Source organism: Seriola lalandi, unplaced genomic scaffold, assembly GCF_002814215.2.
Source record: "Seriola lalandi dorsalis isolate HSWRI2012SDOR001 ecotype SW California unplaced genomic scaffold, Sedor1 jcf7180002054887, whole genome shotgun sequence".
In the NCBI taxonomy this organism is placed as follows: domain Eukaryota; kingdom Metazoa; phylum Chordata; class Actinopteri; order Carangiformes; family Carangidae; genus Seriola; species Seriola lalandi.
In genome coordinates, this window is record NW_019525439.1 from 1,070,503 (window position 1) to 1,096,652 (window position 26,150).

Sequence of the window (26,150 nt, forward strand, 5' to 3'; positions counted from 1 at the left end):
TGAGAGGTGCTTGAATGCTTTTTCTAGGGCATTAACATCTTTACCTGAGGTGGTGATTCATAACTAACGACAGAGTATAATGCATTAGCACAGGTTTGGGGACAGGTTCCTGTCAGCAGCATTACTTCCTCTTCTCTTCCCATGTCTACTTCAGCCATCCAACACATAGATAATGCAGAGGCTGCGGTTTGGACCACATGTCAGCCCATGACTCAGTCACAGGTCACATTCAAAATGATCAACTACGTAATGTGATCTGGCTGGAAACTCACGAGAATACATTCCACACATTTATCCTTGGGCGTGTGAGTAATGAGGCATGAATGTACAATTTGTGTTACGTTACTTAACAGCAAATCTTTGATTCATTTCCTGTAACTTCAGGAAATTATCTGGAAAGAATCGACCAAGGCCAAGCTTTAATGGAGCTGTTGGGGACCAAACAGGATTCCTGAAGTTAAACTCAGGTGTATAGTGATTTAAGGGGAGATACTATAGTAAATGGCTGGTTTCTTGCTTTTTTGGTACTTTTGAGTCCAGACTGGGAATTTATAACATATTAGGAGAGTGCAAATTGTAGTCTAGTGTTTAAAAGAATCTGGTTTTCTTCCAAGTGCTCTTGAGTGTGACTCTTATCCTATAAAATGATCAAAATGGGAGACTCAGTGTCTAAAAGTGGATCACCTCGGGAGCTCCCAGATCTGTTGTGTTGCATGCAGCATCTGTGTTGTGTCAAGTGTAAGTCACACTATTAAAAAAACAAGATAAAAAAACAGCTTTAAACAATGACTCCTTCACCAGGAATTGAGATATGGGAAACAAGTCCATTTCAAACCCACTGACCTTCACTGGGAATGAAGCTCATTTATTTGTCATCTCTTGTGGTGTTTTTATAACTTCCTGATGAAGGCCAGCCAGATTGTGAAAACAATTTCACCACAAGGTGCATTCAGGAGCCTTTGACCCTATCGCACTATCTTCCTCAGCAGATTTGAGTTCGCCCAGTTGTCATATAAATGTAGAAGCTTACATTTCCATTGCTTTCATTCAGAGCACTTCATAGACTTTTCGACCACGTTGGCTTTTGAGGCAACTGGTCGAGCTCCATCAAACACATCTGCTGAGGAAGATCATGTGATGCAAATTCATCAATTGTTTTTCCAGAAGTTTTTACTACAGCAATATCTATATCACAATAGACAAAATATCTTTGTGGTATCTATCCAGGCAGTTGGTTTGATTTTATGTGATGTTAGATTTCTGCCGCTGCTGAGTTACTGAGGAGGTTCATTGAATTTTGTTTGTGTTGCTCACAGCTCTGGAAACACCAACAGGAAAAATAGAGTGTAGATAATAAAGAAGATAATCTGCAGACCTCACTGAACAGCTTTCACTGGAAACATCTTCTACCAAAGAAATAGTCCCCATGTAAACTGTTGACAATGAGCTCTGTGGATTAAACAAAGGAACAGGGACATTGTTTCTCAAACAGGCGCTGCTGTTTAATTTCTCCAACTTTCAATGCTGTAAATGTCACAAATAAACATCACCTCTGTTTTGTTGGTATAGAGGCAGAGAGACACATGGGTATCTCAAAACAAAACTCAAAATTATTGGCACGCTAGAAAACCACTAGGGATAAGTGACAAATGTGTTTTTGGTAATTTGAGTGAATTGACCCTCTTAAGAATTGTCCTCATTAATCAGAAGTTTCAACAGGGCAAATCCCAAAGAGACAAAGAATGTATTGAGCTGGCAAATGCTCAAATGTGAGTCCCTGTTGATACTGTTGATGACACGCAGTCATCCAGGGACCTTGGACTTAGAAATATGCAGTAAAAATACTGTAGAAGCTGCAGGATCTTGTGTGAGGCGTAGCCATCTCTCTTCTTCTGTGGTCTGTCTGTCAAAGTAATGTCGTCTAATTACTTAAACAGGCTCCACCAGCAGAGTCCAGCTGAGTTAGAGTCTCCTCAGAGGCTGAAATCTTGAATATTCACCGAGGAGCTTCAACCCCATTCTACCTCCTCCTCTTCCTCCTCCTCCTCCTCCTCCTCCTCCTCCTCCTGGGACCAAACAAGACTGCTCTCCTACATCCCCGCAAACAAGGTCAAGCATATTTCAGGAAGAGTCATGGGAAAAGCTCAAACAAATAACAGCACCATACAGCCCTTTTATTTTTCATCTGGGGTTGATCCTGTGATAAGATTTTAACAGTGTGTAAAGAGCAGGCTTGTTGCAGTGAGTCAACACTAGCACTGGGTCATAAATGATGATCAGAAGCAGGAAGTTACAAGGAATGTATATCACTGCCTGACAGTTACATTTCTCAGTTTATGAGGGAACTCCACAGGCCTGGAGTGAGAAGAGCGGTCATATTTTTACATTAGCACCTGTCAGGCTCTGACTGCACCATCCATAAATCCATTAGATTCCTGCTTTTTCATCTTCTTTTCTAATTGTTAAAATAATATTCTTTAAGTCAAGTAAATAAACCAAAGTCAAAGCCCATTTACTAGCTCTCTCTGAAGTCGAGGAAGTGAACTATTAAATTAAACTATCAAACTAACTTTCTGTCTAATTAAAAATATTTCTGGACAACTTAAAGCTAAAAAGACTAGATGCAAGGTGTTTCTGTGAGCATCGGAGCCAGAAGAACAAAAGCACTATAGTCCAAAAAAACTTTGTCATTTTAGAGCAGTGTGTCCTAAACTACATCATCTTGTCAGCTGGTTTTCTACTCCCTTCAGCTAACATGGACACTAGCCTGGCACAGCCTCCATATAAACATAATCAGAGCAGATCAGTACAGAGGTTCTGAACTGTAAATATTTATGCAGATTATGTAAGTAATAGTAAGGGAAAGTCTTCATGGGACTACCCTCATAAAACCATCTTTGGGAAAAGGGGTACAGGCTTTTCAAAGGAAACTTTTTTCCTGACCTTTTCTTGCTTTTTTAAGAGAGACGTTGTCAAGACAGTTGATGATATTCAGCAAAGAGGGTGTTAACTTTCAGTTCCTTTATCTTAAGTTTGTGTGGTTATTCATTTGTTTCTTGGTCAAAATGTACAAAAGGCAAATAAAGGGGATAGGGATAAGGGATAGTTTGCCATTTTAGGAAATACATTTTTGCTTGTTTTGCTGAGAGTTAGAGTAGAAGATCGATACCTCTGTCATGATGCTGCAGCCAGCAGCTGGTTAGCTTAGCACAAAGACTGGAAACAGGGGGAAACAGCTAGCCTGGTTCAGTCCAAAGATCAGAAGATCCAGACACATGCACCTTTATAATGATGTATCTTCTCTGTTTAACCGATACAAATAAAAAAGTGTATAAATGACACATTGTGACTTTACAAGTGGTTACTACCCCTGGCCATAACTCAGGTCAGCAGCTGCTGACTGTAGCTTTATATCAACCGTGTTGGAATAAGAGTGGTATTGATCTCCTCATCTAACTCTAGACAACAAGACGAAACAAGCTTATTTACAATAATGTCAAACTCTTACTTTAAGTCTTTGAAACAGACAGCATCATTTAACACACAAATTCCTCAGTACAGTTTCTTCCTTTCCCGAAAAGGCTGCAGAATAGTAATTCCAACCTTTTTGGCTTGTGAGCCGTTAAAATTAACCAATATTGTGATTCTTCCTTGCTGTTACTTTAACTAAAGCTTTTAGTTTTTATAACAATGATTTTTAGAGGCTTGAAATGATTATTTATTAGAAGAAAACACAAGATAAAAGTCAATACATAATTCTGTGAAGCACAAATATGTTGTTTTGCATTTTCTCTGTAACTTCTGCTGTATCATAATTTTCCTTTGCAAAACAGCCTGAAACGTCAGCAGGCATACCGACACCTGCTGTACATGATGAGGACAAACAAATACTCCATACATTCATTCATTTATACACAATCCTTTGTTTTATGGCATTTTTTTATTGCATGTACACCAGTGACAGTTGATTCAAGCTGAAAAGAAACTTTAGCAAATTTGTTTTCAACAACTAGTTTACATACAAGCAGCAAGTAGCAGGAGAAGAAGAAAATCAGTTTTATAAATTGGAATATTTAGTTCAAAAAGTACAATGATGTCTCAAATTTTGGTGTTATAAAAGGGTGGGTTATCACCTTTCTGGATAAAAAAACGGCTTAATTCAAAGGCGTATATATATATATATATATATATATATATATATATAATATTCTTTGAATAAAATAAAAATTGAATAAAAAGATGTGCAAACGATATGAAATTAAGAAATAGTCATAGACATACATCACAGGACACTTCTGCGGAATTTATACAAACATTTCAATGTGCTAAAGGCCGATTTTTAGTCGTAAATACTGAGCTCTGTATCAGCTGTAGACTATGAGTGAATTAGCAATACTGCAGTGTTCATGTGCAAAGCTGAGGTTTGGAAGTTTCTCTGCTGGTGTCAGCAGTGTTTGACATTTCGCTGTTTTGGGTGCAGGTGTTGCAGGTGTAGTTAGTGGCGGTCAGTCGTCGTTGTTGCAGTCCGTACACAGAATCAGGTCGCGGTCGGGGAAGAAGCCGGAGCCCACCAGCGACACAGAGCAGCGCGAGCACTTGAAGCACGGCTGGTGCCACTGCCGGTCCTCAAAAGAAACATACTTTCCATCTCCAAACCCTGCGAGAGGAGCATACAACATATGAGCAACTAATGAAGGAATGTTTTACTGGGGGTGGGAAATAGAGTTTAATAACAGCCTTGCAACATTCAGGAAATACCATAAATGAATTCCTGATAACATCAGTATTTGGCAGTAACAATAAGAAAACACTGCCAGTTCTGTGTACCTGCTGGTATTCTAGTTCAGAGCTATGGTCAAAAGCATTTCATTCAACTGTGCATGTGAAGTTTCTTTGTTAACGCTAGAAAGGGGAAGATGGGATGATAACAGACTTTGTTGTGCCTGTATTGCTGCATTGTCTCTTCTTCAATTTTCTTGTTCTTCCTCTGTGCTCACGTAAAGCCATGTATAGTGTTATCACAGTCTCTTTCATATTAGTCTGAAGGTGCAAGTTCTTGTCAGTATTAAAGTGATGAAAAGACACAGTACAGTGTCGTGGTTTGGTTTTAGGTTGCTCGTTTTTTGTGTTGCCAGTTTGGAGCCATCTACACACAGTGGCCCTCATTTATCAATCTTGCGTGAAAACAGGCGCAGATCTGAGCGCAGAATTGGTCGTACGATAGGATACACGTGTGATTCATGAAACTTTCGTATCTGAGCAATCCCAGCGTACGAATGATCGGGTCTTGATAAATGCGGCGGCTGAATTCGATCGTCATTAACATGTTACGCCCTTAAATATTCCTGGTTCGGAGGCCTCGCCCACTAAGGTCAAACATGGAGAGAAGCGTTACTGGCAAAAAACGAAACTTTTCAGAGATGGAGATCGACATCCTGACATCCGAGGTGGCGCAAAATAAGGATGTGCTTTTTGGCAGTCTGAGGAGTGGGGTCACAGGAGCTCATAAAACCGCTGTGTGGAAGAGGGTAACGGAGATGAGTTTGGCTCTGCAGTGCCGCCTCCTGCCGCCGCGCGCCAACACAGCTGTTTTGAAAAATAAAAGAATCGTGTGTGTCCCCCCCGGTCACCTGCCCAGCACGTTTAAAAGTGATAGCTTGGCATCACAAATCACCTGTACATTTATAGAGTGGTAGTTTTTGCGATTGATGAATGCGTAATCATTCATGGATGGTTCCTTCAGACGCACGAGTGCAATCAATTGCTCCAACCAAATTTGGAAACCCAGCAATCTGGAGATCCCTGCGGTCTCTGAAAACGCTCTCACGTCTGACGCGCGTATTGTTCCTCCAAAACGGGTAAATCTGCCATCGTTATGATTTGATAACTGTCAAAGCATCTGTTTAAATAAGGGAGTGAGTAAACATCTGACCAACCACAGTGCAACAATGATTATCTCACCAGATGCTTTTAATTGTTGTTCCAGTTGTGTCACACCCATCGGAAAAAACAAAAAACAATTACACAATTTTGCCATGGGTTAATTTGCAAACACACATTTCTGCTTGTATTTATTATTATTTCAAATTTTAATGTGCAATAATTAGATGTCATGTTAGGCTATTTAGCCTCTCATATTGTTTTATTGTACAAAAAAGTGGTATCAGTAAAAAACGTGGGCTTTTTTAAAATTCAATTTTTTTTTATCTTGTTTTATTCGTTTTAAGAATCCGTTTTGATCTGTTCTAAATATGTGACTGTTTATGTTGAGGTTTGTTTAATAATTATTTTCAGACTCAGCCAGATTTTGCTGCTGCACCGCAAATCCAGATTTGCGTACACGAGCTCAGACCTGACGTGAGATCTGATCGTAGCGTCCGCTCACGTCCAAATTGATAAATGCCGAAGCTTGCGTGGAAATGGTCGTACGCACGGTTTTCTGCCGTACGTTCGTTTGATAAATGAGGGCCAGTGTCTTTAAAGTGGCTACCAATATTTTTACGATAACAACGTAATACATGACAACGTAATGATGAACCTACAGAGAATTATCACCTGAACCTGCAGCTTCCCTCAGCTTTACGGGGCTCATTGTCTAGCTCTCTGGCTTTACTGTTTTGATCCACGCTCACCGCTCTCACAGTGTTGTTTTCTCGATGAACCCACTGTGCACTACCTGCTCCGCACCAAACAGCAGACAAACACAATTTAAGACTATCTGGTGAACAAAGTGGAGCATTGAGCAGGGAGGAGACTAAAAACAGAGGTAAAAGAGAGGGACTATTGGACACACATTCATCACGAAACACAACTCTAAATGACAGCTATTGTTGCTCTGATACCACTGGTTGTGTAAATAAACAACTGTTTGCCATATCAAGTGATGATATGTCAATGTTATGTTCATGTCTTGTTTCCAAATGGCCAGAAAAAGCATCAGTTGTTGCAGGTTTTAAGTTCATTTTTGGAACCATTTATGGTCTGCATTTTATCAGCAATAGCTAATCGGTATATTTTGTATTCTCTTATATATCTGTATTGTATTCTTACATATCTATGTTGTAGTTGTCATTGTAAGTTGGAGGGTCCACCATTCCAGAGTGGGATTCAAACATCTTTAATACACATGAAGGATTCACAGGAAACACCATAGCATGTCAATTCAGTGTTGCTGTTTGTAATATTATCTCTGTCTTTACCATTGAATATTTTCTACTGCTACTGCTTCACATTAAGAGTTTGCAACTGATTCGCAACACAGGCTGGTCCTTTCTTAGGACAATAGCACAAAACCTACACAACACAAAGAGAGGATATTTGCAATCATGCAAATCACACAGAAAGGATCAGATCCAAGATTTTCAACCTGAGTCAACTGACTGCCTAAACCTGCTTGTTATAGATTGTTGCTTTGGCATTTTAACCTTTACTGATAGCAGATAATCAAGACAAACAGGAGTCATAGGGAAAAAACGGAAGACGATAAGGAACAAACGACCGCTAGGTTAGCAAGGCACCACACCCTAAAGTGTTAACTCTAGGAATTTACCCGGTGGTCCAGTGCACTTTACTGACCTGTGATGGCTGTGTTGCAGCCGGCACACTTTTTGGCATAGAGGCTGCTGAAGCACTTGACGCAGTACGGACTTTCTCCCTGCGAGGTGAAGGGTTGACCAGCCAGAGGAGCTTTGCAGCCGTTGCAGAAGAAACACTCTTTGTGCCACACCTTGTCCTTGTAGGTCACCCCTCCTTTAGTGAGAGCCTGCAGGACACAAACACAGACTGTTCATGTAAAATGCGTCAAGTGAAGATCCTGCCTTGTTTATATCGGGCAGCTGCGGCGTCTCTGACGTCTTCTTCTTTGGGTTTTCTACTGATAAATATGACTTCTCTGCATGGCTGTTTCATCATCATTATCACTCATTATCAGTATTATCTGACTTGTAATTCATTACTTTGTGTTATATTTATGGGTATTTTAAAATCATATTTAGATCTAAAGTTTGTTTTGTCTATCATTTCTATTTGTCTCTAATGAGGTAAGCAATTGAACATCTTTGGGCAAAACATTTGAAGCTGTCACTTTGGGCTCTGACATTTTGAGATAGAATTTTATTGACTAAAGAATTAATAAAACATAATCAAGAGTTAATAAATAATGAATAACAGTAGTAAGTGTTGTGTACAATATTCATCAACATCAGTCACTGAGGCCTGGTTTACCTTTTTGCAGTGGCTGCACTGAGGAGCAAACCTGCCCTCGTAGCATGGCACACAGTAGTAGTTGTTTTTATCTGGGATGAAAGCCTCGGCTCCGATCGGCTTCTCGCAGCCGTGACACATAAAACAGTCCTCGTGCCACGTAGAGCCGCCGTACTCCAACATCCTCGATCCTGTCAGAGAAAACAGAGAGGAAGTGAGGGGAACAGATGAAGGTTGAAACTGAGACGTTTTTTGATTGTTTGTTAATATCTTCCCTGACTTTCTGAAGGTTCTGTGTCACTCTGGGCGTTCCTCGGATCTCTGTCCTGCTCTGCTGTAACTAGAATAATAGCGTTCACACAAACGCTGAGGAGGCCCAAAGTGATAATTCAGTGTAATGGCTAAACCTGTTCTTACACGGCCCTGCTTCAGCGTATCTCCTATCAAACTGATCTGACAAGCTGTAACAAAGCAATGCATACACTGCTGCACAGCATCTTAACGCTCCTTTTTATTTATTTCACAGTTTTAACTATTTCATAAGTGGCAGTTAGCGCACTCCCACATAAGTATGAGAATCACACGCCTCACTGGAGAGGTTTATGGAAGTCGGGAACCGGTCATGCTTATGATATTGGATGTCAGATCCTTTAATCACTGGCCTTGTTTTACAACTTTTGGGACCTGAAATGAAGACCAAAGGCATGACGGTGTTTTGAACTTGAACTTGGCTGCACTTTTATGAAAAGGGGGGAGAGGGCAGCAGCTTTTAAAGGCATTCCAGGCTGAGCAGAAACTGAAGAAAATAACTGCTCAGTTCAGAAAAGAACTGGTGAGTTATAATAATCCCACAGTACCCACAGGCCCGGGTAATTTTCAGTCATCCGACACCACTGCTGCGCTCGTGTCGTCACAGCGGCCAGAGCTGAAAACTCTGCTGGGAGAAATTTTCACCAGAGCAAGGAAACAATCATTCTGTCACATCTAAGCTGTCACACACCGCTTAACAAAAACTCATTGGCCTCTTTACCCCTGCAAAAACAGGGTGTGAACCTCCTGACTGTTGGTGTGATAACTGAGGGAGCTGTCTGCAAGGCTGTGTGTGAACTTTTTTCAGTTTTTCTTGTCACTACCTGGCATGACTGTCTTGTCGCAGGCCACACACTTGGAGGAGAACTCGTTGCAGAAGCAGTCGCTGCACACGAGTGCGTCCTCCTGGCTGGTGAAGGGCTCATCTGCCAGAGAGCGGTCGCAGCGGAAACAGCGAAAGCAGTGCTCGTGGTAATGTCTGTTCTCATAGAAGAGCTCCTGGGGGAGGAGGAGGAGGAGAGGGAGGGTCAGACAGAGCAACTCCAGTTTGTAAAAGTGGATCAACAATAGAAACTCAAAATTTCTCTATAATAAAATATATTTAATAAAATCATTGCTGCAATGACATTTTGTTCCGTTTTTCACAGGGAGGTTCAGACTCCAGTCACTACCTTACTTGCTAAATTAAGACATCAGGGCGGATGGATTTGTGAAAGGAAGGAGGCCAAGGAGGATTATACAAAGTCCTCTGTGATATGAAAACAAAATCTCAAATTAAATCAAGTGTAATCATGCATATCTGGCAGACAAGATAAAACAAAGAGGAATAACAAGAGCAGGGAAGAGAAACAAACATAAAACATACAAATGATCAATTATTTAAAAAAAAAGGATCTTGAAACCTGTAATAAAGATGATGGCTTTTTCATTTAAAGCTGCTCCAGAGCACAGCGTGGGGGAAGAAATAAAACAATTTCAATTTCCAAAATAAAAAGTTGGATTCATAAGTTGTAGTTTATAGTGGCTGTTGTCAGCAAATGTTAGCAAAATCAAGCTAGATTTTCCTTTATAGACGTAATTACTGAGGCGATTTAATGACTCTTTTACTCGTGCTACTGCTACACTGCAATCTATAATTTACCCCTATCCCTTTACTGTAACTTGTGGCCATAGTTGTCGGTGTGAAGCAAACGTTACATACTCACTTTAATAAGCAGTGGGACAATAAAGTAAATGACGTCATTTGAAGACTTAGTAGAATACGAGTGTCTGAAATTTGATTTACAACTTTTTGGAAACATTGGGAAGATTTTCAGGTGTGCAAATCAAAACTAAACTTAGCCTTGTTTGGCTCTGCACAAAGTAATAAAAATAAAAAAGCTAAAAACCAACTAATTAAAAAAGTTTTTAGGCTTTAAACTCAAATTATCGTTGAAGCAGAGTTGTTGGTGTTGTTGGGTAAAATGCCCTGTTTTGTAACTAAGAGGATTTTACACAGTCTTAACTTTCATTGTTTCATTCAGTAAATATTTATTTGATCATGACCTCCATTGTTGTATAAAAACTACTTGAAAAACATCAGTAAGCCACACCGCTGACACTGTAGTTTATTCTGTATCAAACGTGTGTTAATTCACATCTAAAAATAGTCCCCCTAAAATGCACAGTTTCCACCTATTTGAATGATGTTCGCGTAAAAACAATAGTGCCCAGCTGGTGAAGGAAGTTACTGAGCCTTTAAAAAAAATGAAACCTTATATTTGTGAGCAGATGTTTGTCTTCAATAGAAACCACTGGGCTTAGAGCTGAATGGCACAGACAGGGTAGGGAAGGTGGAAAGTATTGAAAGACAAATAATTCATGGTCTTATTATTATTGTTGTTATTTATGGTCGGTTTAGGACCTCTCAGAGGATTTATTGACAATAAGAAACATAGAAAAATGCTGCTTCACTGTTTTGTTTGAAATCAGAGCACTGTGCCCTAAAGTGAAAGTTAATAAAAACACTTGATATGTTATTGTTCCTCACAGGGAGACTCTATTTGCTGCCCCCCATCCGCCTGGAGGTCAGAGGTCAGGGTCAGCCACAGGATTCAGTTTCCCACACAAGGACACTTCAGTGCATTGGATGTTTGCCGACATCGGAGCCCAAACCCAAAGTTTCCTTTTTCCTATGACACCCAGCTGCCCTCCAAACACAAAAGAGTTAACATAGGAGATAAACACGAGAAAAATCCATTTTCTTAAAAATTAGAATAACACACTTTGTGACTTTCCTCTTTAACTGCTGCTTGTGTTCCAGTTCATCTGCAGTTCAAACAAGCTCCCTGATAAATGGTCTCAGTGAACGGTGCGTGAAAAACTTATTTTTGAGGAATTAGACTTTCAAAGTAAAAGAAACAAGTGACGGAGCGGGGTGGGGTGAGGGCGGATGAAGGATGAATGTTGTTACGTCTTGTGGGGGGAGGAGGGACGGCCAAAGCAAGCAGTAGCATAATTCACTGCCAGTCCCTCGCAGGGAGTCCATAATTCACAGGACACTGATGGCCTGGCGGCGTCAGTGGGTGTTTCCATCAGGTCAGTGTTTTTCATTTTCACTAACTAAGGCTTTCTGGAAAGCTAAAGGGGATTACAGACAAGTTGCTGTTCTGTAAGTAAGAGTTATGTTTTCCAGGAATACCAGCTGGACTGTAGCAGAAAAAATGAGCTGTACTCAGATTGTTTTATTAAGTAAAAGTAGTAGAGCTGTTGCTATGTAAATGTACTTTAAGTATCTAAAGTAAAAGTACGCATCCTGAGGCAGAATGGCCATTTGCAATGTCATATCTTAATTTATTTTTTGATTATTATTAGTGATGCATTAACAGCAGCAGCACTTTAATGTTGTAGCTGGTTGAGATGGATTCAATTTAAATTCATTTATATAATGATATTTAGTATATATCATATTTATGGCAGAGACAATTAGTTGATCAACATAATATTAATTGGCAACTTTTTTGAGTTTTGAGTTTTGTTGATTCTTCAGCTGAGGGTTTTACTTTGTCTCATTAATTTTTTTTACTATTTTTAGAAGTTCAATAGACAAAATGGTTAATTAATTAATTAATTAAGAAAATGATTGTCAGATTAAAGAACAAGGAAAAACTTGTTAGTGGCTGCCCCAATTTATTTAAAATCATTTAAAATCTTAAACTACAGCTTTCAAACAGTGTACTGTAGTGGAGGAAAAAACTTAAAGTTTCCTTCTGAAATGTGAGAAGTATAAAGTAGCATGAAATGAAAATACTCAACTTAAATACAAACACTTCAAATTGAGCAACTGTACTCAGTTACTTTCCAGCACCGTACAGTTTGATCTTACCTTGGCATTGTGACTGATGATTTCTTTACATTCCTGGCAGGTGTTGGCGTGCAGGCGGTCGTAGCAGGGGATGCAGTGAGGGTTGTCCTCCACGTCGATGTATTTGCGTCCGTACAGGGACTCGTTGCAGTTTTTGCAGTCGAAGCGGTCGCTCATGATGTCTTTTTTCAGGCTGACCACCTGCAAAACAGAGAGGTTGCAGGCACAGATTAGCATTCAGTATCAACGAGAAGACAGAGCAGGAAGGAGGAGGAGGAGTGAGATTAGCAAGACGGAGAGAGACAAGCAGGAGCAGGAAGAAGGGAGGAAGACGGTTTTTGGATACAGAGCTGGGAAACAAAGACCAACAGGAGAAACAAAAAAATGAAGAAAAGTAATAACAAAATGTAATTTTTATGTTGGCGTTCATTCGCTTTAGAAATCTGGTTGATATCCTACCCTCCGCATGCATTATAAAATACAGCTAAACCCATAGACTTTGTTTATTAGGTCCTAACAGACATGACAAGTGGAAGTCCTGACATGCTGTGATAAAATATATCATATACTTATATTTTATTATTTCAGTGCCTAAACCTAACCAAACTTTAAACTTTACTGTAACAATTTCACATCACAAAAGGGCTTTTTATTCCTTTTTTTTAAACTAGAAATGCTTGCCAGAAAGTTGTGAACCAAGGGACTTATTGAGAAAAGAGCAGAAATGTGCAGCGGTGAGCTAATCTTCTGTAGTGGAAAATGGATGTTTCGGTAATGAGATTTGCATGGTGTTCAAAAAAAGAGTTATTGATGGTGAGGCAGAAGTTGTGAATGCATTTGATGAAGGATTTGGGACCAGTGCAGATCATACTGGATTTTGATTTATCACAGTTTAGTTTGAGAGAGTTGGTGGAGTGTGCAGCAGAGACGATGGATGTGTCGGAGATGTAGAGCTTGGGTGTCTCTGGTGTAACAGTGGAAGTGGAGAGCATGGCGTAAGATGAAGTTACCAAAGGAGGAACATGTAGAGCATGAAGCACTGAACCCTGGGGGACGCCTTGGGACATAGAAGCAGCGCAGGAGGTGAATCTATTGATGGTGATGAACTGTTGTCTGTCTGTGAGATGTCAAGAGAGAGTCAAGGGAGGATTTATGAGGGGAGAGAGTATTGGAGAGGTTAATGATGTCAAAAGAAGCAGTGAGGTCGAGCAGAGGAGGTGAGTTTGAAAAAGAGGTGAAGCTATCCTATAGAATCAAATAGAATCTTATTTAGAGTTAACATGCAAGAAATAGAAATAGTATAATGAAAGACATCATAGTGTAGTTAAATGTACAGTAGAGAGAGAGCTACGTGAACACTTCAAGTCAATGAGTTATGGCTGATTCATTGTAAAAAAAAAAAAAAAAAAAGTAGTGTAATGATATAGCTGCTTCTCCCGTTTCATCAGTACTCACTAAGGAGTGAAAGCTCATGATGTCAGTCTCTCCTCCCTCTCGCTCTTGTACGAAACCCCCTGCGGCGGTTTGACATTGAGAAAGAACAACTAAACAATATTAATTGTTGGGAGCTGAACTGAAACAGCGTTCTCAATTTCAAAGGCTCTCTCGAGGGCTTTTTCATCATTGTGTTTGGCTTGTGTTTAAAGGGCAATGCCACTCGTTTATCTTGTTTACTTCTTTTGTCCACAACTTTCTCATGAACGCATAACCTTCTTTTGCTGTTCGAGTCAAGATAACAAAAACCTCAACTTGTAAATGCGATCAAGATGTTTTGTGTTTGCTGCAACTTAAACTTCTTTTACCAAAAGAAACTACTGTCATCAACGAATTGTATTCTATGAAAACTTCATCAGCCGTGAACATTTAATCCTTCACCATTTTAAGAGCATATCCCAGATTTTGCCGGGAGACTGCCCATTAGTTTCCGAGATCAAGTGGTTCGTCTTTACAAAAACTGCTTCTCAACTGCAAACAAATACAATATATCCCAGGATACTTCTTAAATTCAGCAGCATTGCCAAAAGTACAACTTTGTCCTTTTTTAACTGGCTCATATTTTCTCATAAGAATCTTTTAATGGGATCAATTGTGTCCCAAATCTCAATTGCCTCATTATGAGGTTTTTTATGTCTTGCGTGCCTGTGTGCATGATACAAAACACAAACCCACTGGGGGAAATGGGGTTGATTTCCAAACATTAACATCAAAACTGTCTTTCTCATATTATTGACCCTGAAGATGCTGTGTCAATATTCATTCTCAGATGTTTTTGATTGTTTTTGCTAAAGAATTTTTGGCCTGACACAACTGTAATTGCAAACCACACGCCAGCAAGTGAGATATAAAAAGCACAGCTGACACAACTAATGACATTTTGTTTGAAGTTGATTGTTATGATTGAAAACAACAGAGTCACAAGGTCTGGTGTAAAATGACAACACTCTGTAAGCATGGTTTTATCATAATTTGTAGGTTGAAATGGGTTGATGTGTTTAGTTTAAAACTTGGCTAAATTTGTAAAGTTTGTTTATATAACATGTTTAAGTAACTACATTTTAATGTCAGGCCCTGCTTCACACTGAAAATAGCCACTGAAGTGCGGTTGGGAGAAAACATTTATGCAACAAAGATGTAAAAAAAACAACCTTTCTACAACATTTATTGGATGGATTGAAATTTTAATAGATGGTCAAATATGATGATAATGACTTTCCAGGTCTGTTAAAAACCAGATGATGCATCTCGTCTTGAAAACAATACATACAACAAACAATATATTTGTTTTTTTTCTATGCCCCCACTATCAGAGTCAGAAGGTGATAGTATCATGAGCTACAGGGTACACGTCCATGGGCCCTAGGTCAAAGCCTCTGTTGAAATTACTTGTTGGAAAGTCACTCAAATGACAATAAAGCGACGCATAATCAACAACAAGAAACAGAAAGCAACTACAAAAGGATGCAAAAACACTACAAAGGGCATAAAAGGCCAAATAGACACAAAATGACCACAAAAAGGTGAAAAACGTCCACAGAGAGACAGAAAATGACGACAAAGAGATTCAAAACAACAAGCAAAGGCAAAATCACCACAGAGGCACAAAAGACTACAAAGAGACACAACGCAACCGCAATGCAATCTGCAGCTTGTGGAGCAGAGGAAGGACAGGTGGAAATAAAACTGGGCACACAGACAATAACATCATCCCACCATTATTACTGAAGACAGTGAGGCATTAACAGAGTATGTGACCCCATGTTCTGCAGCAGCGAAGGGAAATGAGCGAGGAAATGATGTGTGGGAGGTTAAAATACCCTCCTGTGGAACAGCTAAGCAAGACATACAGTGAGGGAATATGTCATGTTCAGGACTGAAATGTCTGGAACACTGCATTTACAAAGGCGGACACTTTAAATATTTCACTTGGAAACAGTTATTGTTTATAATGCCCCCGCCCCCTCCTTATTTTGGGCTCAGAGTTGCTTTGACATGTTTCTATACTGTCAGAATGTCAGTAAAGAGGAGGTCGGTTCGACAAAGAGCAGCTGAGAAACCGTGTGGCTTTGAAATCTCCCTGAGGGATCGAGGAATGAGCCCACAGTACTGGAAGACGTCATCAGCTCAGTTGAAATGGTGAGAGGTCGGTGCAAACTAATGAAGGCCACTTGTTTTCTCAGAAAAACACTAGTTGTGGTTTGTACTGAAGCTGGTAAGAATTAAACGCGAATCATGATGAAGGCTTGCCGCTCCACAAAGCTGGGTTTTACAGGTACCACGCTTCATGCTCTATAACATCCAAGTATTTGCATCTGGTTTGTTAAGGAGTCATCTTGAAAGTGCAGTTTACATTCCTCATGTCTGACTGCTATCAAACATTTTGTTTCTAATAACCAATGTTGCAGTGATTTCAGATAAACATAACAAAGATAAACACAGTCTGCTCTCAGTCATGTCCTGAAGCTGATGCCAGAAGCACAAACTCCCTCTTCTCCAGGACTCAACAAACTTCTTCTCCCAATGCCATGTTAGCACAAAACTGAGGACGTCCCTCATACATCCCTCCCTGCAGATAACAGCACTGCTTCCTCTTACAGGGAATCAACAAAACATGGAGGAAAACCAAACTGAGACAAAACATTACATCCCATGTCTGTTTTCTGTCAGGCTGCTGTCCTGATGGGGAAATCAGTCCAACTTCCCTCCTAAAATGTCTTAAGAGGTTTGGTTTCTATTCTCGTCCGTCCATGTCCACGATGAATGCAGTGATAGAACAATGGTTTTCCTTCCGGATATAGTCTTCTCGGTTTTGTGCTTTATGTTTCTCTTCCTGAGCCACAACATCTGCGAACACATTCTGTGGTCTCCAGCTGTTCTCCTTCATCCAATTCTCCTTTAGGCATCTAATAGGGAATTCTTATAGGACTGGTGCCAAAACATAACAGCATCTAATTAAAATCCGATATTTAACGGTTCCTGTTGGACACTCCATTATAATTTTATAGTCAGCTACACAATAGGCAACAGCTGAGTGAAAACTATGTCAAGTACAGAGCTGGAGTCAAGAGGAAATTAACTGAGACTAGACTTATAGTGCAAAGACTGAAAGCAAGTCCAAAAAAAGCCTATAGCTAACTTATTAACACACTATCCCCTATGTTTAATCCATACACAAAATGATAATTTGTGGTTATGTTAATTGCTGCTCTTTGTAAGTAATATACCACCTATTGCTCATAGGTGGATTTTTGAACTGTGGAGAGTCCCCCTCTTTCCAGTCTTTATGCTAAGCTAAGCTAATTGCCTCCTGGCTCCAGCTCAATACCTGACAAGACCTGACTTATTTAACTATCAAAAAAATGTCATGACAGTAAGAAATACTGGGGGCAAATGGAAACTTCACCCTGGCGACACTGCCTTCAATTCTACATATAATCCTTACAAACTAGTGAAGGGTCACGGTCAAAATCAAAATCAAAATCTATTTAAAACCTTGGTGTTTGTAAAGTGTCAGTGTTTGAACTTGCAGGTCCTTTTGTGAGCAACACGATAAACAAAGCCAACGGAAGTCCATTATTCTCCTAAATATCAGAGGCAAAATTCAGCTGATATTCAAGTTTGAAGTCATCTGTCAACAGAAGTAGAACACAGCCCTTTTCCCATTTCTTGTTGCCCAACTGATGATATTTTCTTTTTTATTACAGTCTTTTCTCTTTTCTTTGAAAGACCTTTTTAAAGTGACCTTTCATAAATGAGATGTAATGAATCTGTGTCATCCATTAGTTAATGGTAAAGTCTGAAGTAATCTTAATGTGCTTTGATTTTGAATGCTAAAAAACATCACCCTGTTGAAGTGAAGATAACCCAAAATGTTTGGGGAATAGAGCATGGTTCTGTCTATTGATGATCACTTATGCAACTTAAATTTTACGGACAGTTTTTCCCACCAACTTCTGAGACAAATAACTGGCTTTTTACCTGCTAGTTGCTAACTTGATCTCTCTGCTGTTTGGTGTCGGGCAGGTTGTGAACAGACGGTTTATCTGAGCTTTTACACTGAAAAACAAGGGGAGAGAAGCAGAGTTTGTGAGCGGGAAAACCAAAACAATGACCTAAAAGAGGCTGAAAAGTTCTGTAGAGCTTAGTGAACTACAGAGTTGGGTGATGGCTGATGTTTTCACCTCACAAAAATCTATAAAAACAGTAGGTGATCAGCCTGTTTGAATGTCCTGTCTCTTTAAGGTTACAACTCACTTGCTCACAATGCAAAGAAACGTCTGGTGAGGACTTGTTCATCATCACATAGTCTGTCTGACATTAAGCTCAGCTGTCTCAACCACTGATTCACACGCAGGCAGCACCTGGTTTAGGAGGCGTTCACTTTACTCTACAGGTGTCTTCTTGGACCGCACCCAGAAATACTTGCCGCCCCTGTTCTCCTCACCACAAGACATTAAACCAAACACTCATCCATCCTATCTAAGAAGTCTCTCTCTCTCTCTCTAGTAGCACGGCTGCTGAAACTATTTAAACCCACAATTCACCTTGTTGAGTGGACATGTTGAATTCTTCCCTGATACACTGTCTGTCCCGGTGAGAGATTTACCGCAGTCACTTGTCTATGAGAGCTTTGTAGTGGCAGCCAAATGGCAACTGTCTCCCAGGAATCAGCCACCGGGGCTCCCGTCTCATGTCCCTTCATGGTTCGCTGCTGTTGTTTTACTCCCCAACAACCTGACAGTTCCTTACGAGCGGAGCCAGGAACTCTGCGAGCCATCAGAGCTCTGCTGGGCGTTACAGTTTATTTTCCCAGAGGAGGAATTTAGACTTGTGTGTGAGGTTTACAAACCAGACTATTCCATGATGAAAACCGCTGTCACACGTAATAAAATTCAGTGGGACAAATACCTGTATGTAGGTAAATATTAAATCTGTCACAGCCACAGAATATTCATTCATGCGTCAGTGCCTTTTTAGGGGTGACGTTATTGCATTCCTGCTCTGAAACAGGCAACACTTCAATCTGAGATACACAGCCTCCAAATCTGTTTTAAGAACAACATTTTTATTTTTTTTTACTGTTTTTATAGTCTGTCTAATGCTTAAACTCAAAATCACTGCGTTCTCCTTTGCTGTAACACACACTAAAGAACTGAGATTGAGCAGTTAAAACAGGAACGTGAGAAACAACATTGGTTTTTAGTAACACTAGTGGTCTGGCCTGGTCCATCACTTTGGTCTGAACTAAAATATCTTAACAACTGTTTAACGGTTTGCCATGAAATTTTATACAGACATTCATCATCCCCAGATGATGTATCATGATGACTTTTATGATCCTCTGACCTTTCCTCTTGGGTCACACTAAGGTTGACTTTTGTGGTTTTGAGTGAGTTATCTTAACAACTATTGGATGGATTGCCATTAAATTTGGTGCAGACATTCACGCTCCCCAGAGGATGAATCCTACCTTTAACGACATTTTACACCCAATGACACCACCTGGTCAAAGATTTCACTTGGATATCGATATCGATGTCTACAAGATGGATTGGCCCAAACTTTTATAGAGCATTCGTGGATCCTTGAGCAACTGTACTCCAAAGAAAAACAATCGTATCAGTCATTTAAGGAAGTGTCGAAAAACAATATGTGCTTACGTTCAAGTGACAAATCCCTGAAGGCCGTAATAATGATGATTTGTGTCTGTTTGGAGCAAAAGGCGGAAATTGTTTGACATGAACGTAGAAATGGGTCAACAAAATATGGGACATTAACACTTGAGACCGCTGTTTGTTTCCTATCGACGGTCAATGTTGGTTTCAACAATGATTTTTCTCTAAACCGCACCAAATTGTTTCGCTTTTATTTTTCCGACAGTGATTTGTAACGGACTTGGCAGGCGCAGAGAAATCACGTTGTCCTGTTGACGGTGGTGTCAGATCAGATCAACAAACTGGTGTTTATTTTATCATTTAAAGTTGAGAGGGTTATGCTAATTTGGCTAATTAGCAAAACGAGCACGCTACACAAAGGTGGCGAACATAGTAAAGATTTCACCTGCTTAACCAGCATGTCTCAATGTGAGCATTTTTGTATGCTGGTGTACAGTCTTACTGAGCCGTGAGCATCATCACTGACCTCTGTAGAGTCACACTTTCGCTGCTTCTGCATCTATTAAATGTGTCAAAATGTATTGTAAGATTGTTAGTAGTAAGTAGCATATACCAGGGACATTTTGACAGTTCTGACTATGTAGAGCATAAATGTCACGCTCAGAATATCATAGGAGACGCAGCCTTTTGCCCTGTTTTCCTAATGCTTGAACTTATAATAACTGCTTTCTTCTTTACGGTAACAGCCGCAGACCATGCAGCATTCAATTAAAACAGGAAAACGTGTAACAAAGTTGGTTTTTAATTACCACCCCACTTTACTGTTTATTCCCCTTGAAATGGGTTAGGGTGTTTTAATGGCCTCTCCAGCTCAGAACAGTCCTCATATTGTGCAACTCCTGAGTTACACAACCTGGATTTGGGGAGGTGAATGAGAATATTGACAGCAGCACAATGGTCTGTAGAAAGTGGTATCAAGAGAGGAGCCCTGCAGCACCGGAGGAAAGTGACACCCTCTCGGTTGCAGCTATAAACTGTTACAGAAAAAAAAGAAAGAAAAACAAGGCTAGTCTCTTATGGCCGTCAGATGACTGCACTCTCTTTCATCCCCTGTACAAAGACACTCAATGTGGTGTGGTTTCCTGCAGATCACAAGGCGAATTTCAGCTGCACGCATGAGAAATCAAAATGAACACACATTGTTCATTTTGTTGTCTCTGATTAAAGATCCCATCAGGATAAATTACTCCCTGCTGTTTTAAACACTGACGATATTCTGAGATACTGTGCTGGCAGAACGGTAACATCAATTTTGGTCAAATCCGTGTCAAAGGTTCAACTGTGTTTTTGAGGCTGTGCTTCATAGGCTCATGTCACTGATTATCTGTTCAGAAAATCAGTTTTTGACACTGAAACAATATGATGATAACTATTATTATCATCTGTCATATCAAACTGATCACATTAGGGAGTAAAGTACTTTTAAAGATGCTCGGGCGGTCCGGCTTTGTTTCATAAAACTTCCTGCAGATCACAAAGGCCTTTCTAAGCTGCACACACAAATTAAAATGAACACACAATGTGCATTTTGTTGTCTGTTTAAAGATCTCATCAAGTTAAATTACTCCTTTCTCCTTTAAACGCTGATGATATCCTGAGATACTAACTTCGCAGAACTGTAATATATGTTTGGTTGTTTAAAGAGGAAAATAGCTGAATTTTCTTGTAAGGTCGGCTAACAGGCGGCTTCATTTGACTTCACTTAATGTAGTCTTTTAAGAGAAATCAGTTCTTTCATGCTGAATTCCACTAAAACCATAATATGATCAGTATCATCGGATATTAATGACACATGACCTGTTACACTGAGCTCATAACATTAGGAAACAAAGTACCTTTAAAGACAGACTACGTGTCTGGCTTTGTTTTATGAGTCTCCAGCTGGTTGTTTGTTTACTCTGCGAAACAATGTGGTCTCCAGCTGCAGCTTCACCTCTGCTGCTGTCGACTGAACTGACAAACAGCTTTCAGTCAAACAACAAGTAAAAAAGTGACAATCACCACCATGCCAAGACTTCACCCAGCGATGTGGTTCCCAGTGGTTCCCGACCGGAGGGTCAGGCTTACTGTGGGCAGGGCCTCAGTTGTACCTTTTCAAACCTCTAAAACTGCCCCTTTCTGTGATGTTTTATATTACAGGTCTGCCATTTCCTAGAAAGTTTCCTGGAATAAATCATAGAGAAAACATGAATTTCCTTCAAAGAAAAACTCAATCTAAACCACTCACTACCCATTTACCACTCGAATCTTTACTATTTATTAGATAAAAACAAATCTTAGCTCAAGGTCCACTAGTGTTTTTTTCTCAACAAATGAGTTTGCTTGTCACAGATATGGTCCGGTAAATAGACGAAATCTACAGTAAATATGGAACTTTAGTCACGTAAAAACAGCAAACTGCATCTGCTGAAGAAGAGTGAGATGTTGCTGAAAGCTCAGGTTTAAAATAAGTGAACCTTTAGGTTAAGAAAATGTTTTGTTTTGGAAACTGCTGTTTCTGAGGTCAAGAAGGACCTTTTCAATTTGTCCTTCCTATTTGTTCTTTACTATTTGCCTATAGTCAAAATTCCCAGTTTTTGCACGTTTAATTGATCTGCTGTGCAATTAATTGTAATCAACTGGGTGTGTAACAACTGAGCATTTTAAACTATGATTATTTCCAATTACATTATGATACTATGAAGATACAGTGATAATGCTAAAATGCTGATCTTTAATGTTTACCATCTGAGTTTGTTGTGTTAGCATGGTAACTCGCAGTAAACATGAACAACTGACATTCATCGTCCCCTCTGGGACGATGAATGTCAGTTGTTCATGGCGATGAATCAGTCTGAACTACAGTGGTGAACTGACCAACAGGCCGACATTGCCACCAGAGCCAAGCCACTAGCATAGAAAAGTTGGAAGATTAAAAAGATTATAATCAAGTGTGTTTATGGAGTCTCTGAAAATAAAGTATCTTCAGTGAAGTTACTTTTGGCAACTACGTTATTGCACTTGGATTGTACTTGCAGGCAAACGATGACCGATGCAAATAAACAGGCGGCCTGATCTTAAATACTGACAACTATTATCCAGAACAAATACGCATGTAAACATATTTTCCCATCAGCTGCCAGCTGGCAGCTGTCCAGTTCAAGTCCTGGTGTTAATGGTAACAAATGTTTATTTTCTGAGAGAGTGCTGGGCCTGCTGTCTCTGTTTTATGTTTGCTGCTGCATTTATTTGTCTTTGATTCAGCGCTTCATCTTTGTGTTGGAGGGAATCAGAATGGCTGAGGGCTGATATCACTCCACTGACAAGTCATGGTTATCAGGCTGAAACTAAGAAAAGGCAACAAGTCCTGATGATATGATGGATAATTTTGAGGATTTGAGCAACTGCAGACGTGGATGTAAAGACATGCAGACTTTTTAAGATTAGCCTCAAACTGAAGTGGAAGTTACTGTGCAGACAAATTTGAGATCTTTCAGAGTTAAATATAGTTTGTCAAACAGACTTAAATAAAATAAGAATCATTCACTTCTCTCATGTCTGTACAATATGAAGCCACAGGCAGCAGCTGGGTAGTTTAGCTTAGCATAAAGACTGGAAACAGGTGGAAACAGCTAACTGTACTCCGTCCAAAGGTAACAAAATATGCCTTGTAGCACCTCTAAAGCTAACTGATTAACATATTATACCTCTTTGTTTCATCTATAGTTGGTACAAACCAAAAACAGAGCTAAAAGAGAGTGAATATTTGACTTACATACAACAGGTGGCCAAAAAATTACTTATTGCAGCTTGAAGAAAATAAACGTTATACTCAGGTTTTGTTATGTTCTGCTAGATCCAGGCTACAGCTTCACGGTATCCAACTTCTCATTTAACTGTCTGCAAGAAAATGAATCAACACATTTCCCAAAATGTCCAGCTATTCCTTTAACTCTTCCCCCGGCTGTGCAACAGGAACAGGAAATGGAAAAGACAGTGATGTGAGTGAGACTGACTCATGAGACTCTCATGTCCCTGACAGTCTGGTTTTATGACTGTCAGTCATTTAGCAATCCAACATCATCACCCTTTAACTGTTTTATTTGTCTCTAGCTTGTCTCCAGTGATTGTACACAGGCCCAACCTTCGCCCAACGCAAGAATTTCAGAGGAATGTGACTGTGGTCAAAACGTGGCAAAACTGTGTGGTTTCAACACAAGAAGAAGAAGAAGAAAAGATTTTTCTTCCACCCTCTGTTTTCTAAGAAAAAGACAAAAGTCAGGAATTCCTTTCTGTGTGAAACAAAAATAATGCACACGCACACACACATTCTCATTTCTTCAGGGGGAGAAAGCAACCAGAGCGCAATTGTTTCAATGAATGTATTGATTTCACCCAAATGGATTGGAACATTGTGGTGGTATGGGGATGGTGTGTGGTGACGGAAACTATGAGCGGTGCTGGGGAGGCGGGGGGTGAGGGTCGGGGGTTTGCTGAGTCTCCAGAACAAAATTTGTAATCTCTAGACATGACATCACTGTAACTCAATGAGACTGAATGGCTTCTTAACATAGAAGAAAGACTTGTGTGTGTGTGTGTGTGTGTGTGTGTGTGTGTGTGTGTGTGTGTCGAGCATGTCTTTATGAGCTTTCATTGTCAACATGTTAAGCTTTATTTTGTGACATGCCATGAAGGGGATTGTTTCCTCAAAGGTCTCCTTGTTCTTCTTCTCATAAATCCAACTTCAAAAACGGGGCTGCAGCAGTTATCCACAGTATCAATTACTCACTTTGGACACTGATCAGCCCCCCCCCCCCCCAATAACATCCACTATTTCCTCACTCTAAAGACAGAACATCCTTTCTGGCACATCCTGGATGTCGGGGGTCAAATATTTGCCTTAGAAATATGTACCTCTTGCATTCTTTCTATAAATGACTAATAATATCTTTATTGTTAAAAAATACTTTACTAAAGCTTTATAGATAAATAAAAATCATCAGTAAGAACACATTTTAGGTTGCCAGGTTGCAAAAATACCTTTGGCAGGTGTTCGGTAATTATTTGGTTAAAATGTAGCAATTCATTATCAAAATTTTCAGTTTCCAATAAGAAATCAAATCTATAATTAATGGACTTTAGTCTAGATTCACTGCAAGACGTTTTTATAAGTAAGGGGTGAAAAGGTCTGACTAGTCACAGGGCGTTTTCACAACCTGGCAACCCAATAGTAATTCTTATTAATGTCTTAACTGATCAATAAGGCTTTATTTAAGTGTTTGTTAACCCTTAATAAAGCCACTATAGACCCTTCAATAAGGGTGCCTCAGTAAAAAGTTGTGCCGTTTACTGCAAAGCCCCGCTGTGTGCAGGAGTGGTTAGAAAACGGGAAGACATTTTTCACAATCTAATTGATGCTTCAATAAAGCTCCGGTTTGCACCAGGTGAGGCTACAGGTGAGGATCTGAGGAAGCCTCAGCAGATTACACCGCTGCAAAATCATCTGATCACACTTTAAATGTGCTTATCATCCACGTTTTCACATTACAACGCTCTAATTTGCATTTGTGTTCAATTTCTTTATGATATAAACCCGTAAATAAATGTAAACGTACCGCTCTTTGCGCATCAGCAGCCTCTGGAGACGCTCGCAGGAGACGCCGTCTCTGCAGGATGGGAGCAGTTTGTTCGCCTCTGCTGCCCTGGTGTATAAAATGACAGATAATTAAATCCTCCGTGGACTCCTGCGAGCTGGAACTGACGGATTTCCACTGACTGAGGCGTCTGTGTCTGGTGCGTAAAACCAAACCGCTCTCTGAAAACACCGCCCCTTTCCTCCTCTCTCTGTCGTCCCACCCCCTCTGCCTTTCTTTCTTTCACCTTGAGAGGAGTTCAAGCTTAAAGAAGGTAGACTCTGTGTTTTTTGGATGAAACTAAATATTTTAAATACATGGTAGACTGTAGAGGATCCACTGGGTTCCAGCTGCTGATGTAAAGCACTTTATTATCTCTCTAAATGGAAAATCACTATAATAATCTCGTAATAGGAGCTGTGGTAGCGTAATAAATAAAAATCATTTAGGGGTAACATTTTAGTTTAAGTACCATGTTTAGCATTTATAGGCAGTATTAACACATGATAAATAGTTTGCAACACACTATAATGTAAGTGTAAGCAGATAAAAGGACATTTATTTGCTTATTAATGTATTTGACAACAAATGTATCGTGTGCATAAACAGTTAATAAATTATTGATAAGGCAGTATAACAGCTGTTTACACATGTTCAAATCTTATTTTGTTGTTCTTTCTTATTGGCTGTTTACGTTATAAAGTGTTTTTTTTTAAATCTAAACATCTATTGATTTTTTATTCACATTATAAAGCATTTATTGAATGTTTATAAATCATGCACAGGTGAGTTTAAAACAGATGTGTTCAAAACTCATGAGGACATGTTGATCCTGAAGGTGTCATATTTGACTTTAGAGTTTAAAAATGATTTAATAACAAATATGCTAAAAAAATATCATAATCATAATATAAACTTAACATTGCATATTCCTAAAAATGCCCTATATCTGCTTACAACTACATTATGTTGTGTTCCCAACAGTTTATTGTTTATGTAAGCTGCTGGTTA

At 39.6% G+C, this 26,150-nt stretch overlaps 1 protein-coding gene across 2 annotated transcripts; it reads right to left on the reverse strand.

Annotated features, from left to right (window-relative positions):
- Positions 1 to 3,921: 3,921 nt before the first annotated feature.
- On the reverse strand, positions 3,922 to 25,288 carry LOC111671804 (four and a half LIM domains protein 3-like). 2 transcript variants are annotated; one of them, XM_023429008.2, is made up of 7 exons: positions 25,122 to 25,261; positions 17,831 to 17,908; positions 12,377 to 12,556; positions 9,336 to 9,510; positions 8,224 to 8,393; positions 7,576 to 7,762; positions 3,922 to 4,657 (listed from the first exon to the last, which is right to left on the reverse strand). In XM_023429008.2, the coding sequence occupies exons 3-7, from the start codon at positions 12,530 to 12,532 to the stop codon at positions 4,506 to 4,508; spliced, it is 840 nt and encodes a 279-aa protein (XP_023284776.1). In that variant the 5' UTR covers positions 12,533 to 12,556; positions 17,831 to 17,908; positions 25,122 to 25,261; the 3' UTR covers positions 3,922 to 4,505. The 2 variants fall into 2 exon arrangements, with proteins under 2 accessions (XP_023284776.1, XP_023284777.1); XM_023429009.2 differs by lacking the exon at positions 17,831 to 17,908 and having other exon boundaries at positions 25,122 to 25,288.
- Positions 25,289 to 26,150: the final 862 nt, after the last annotated feature.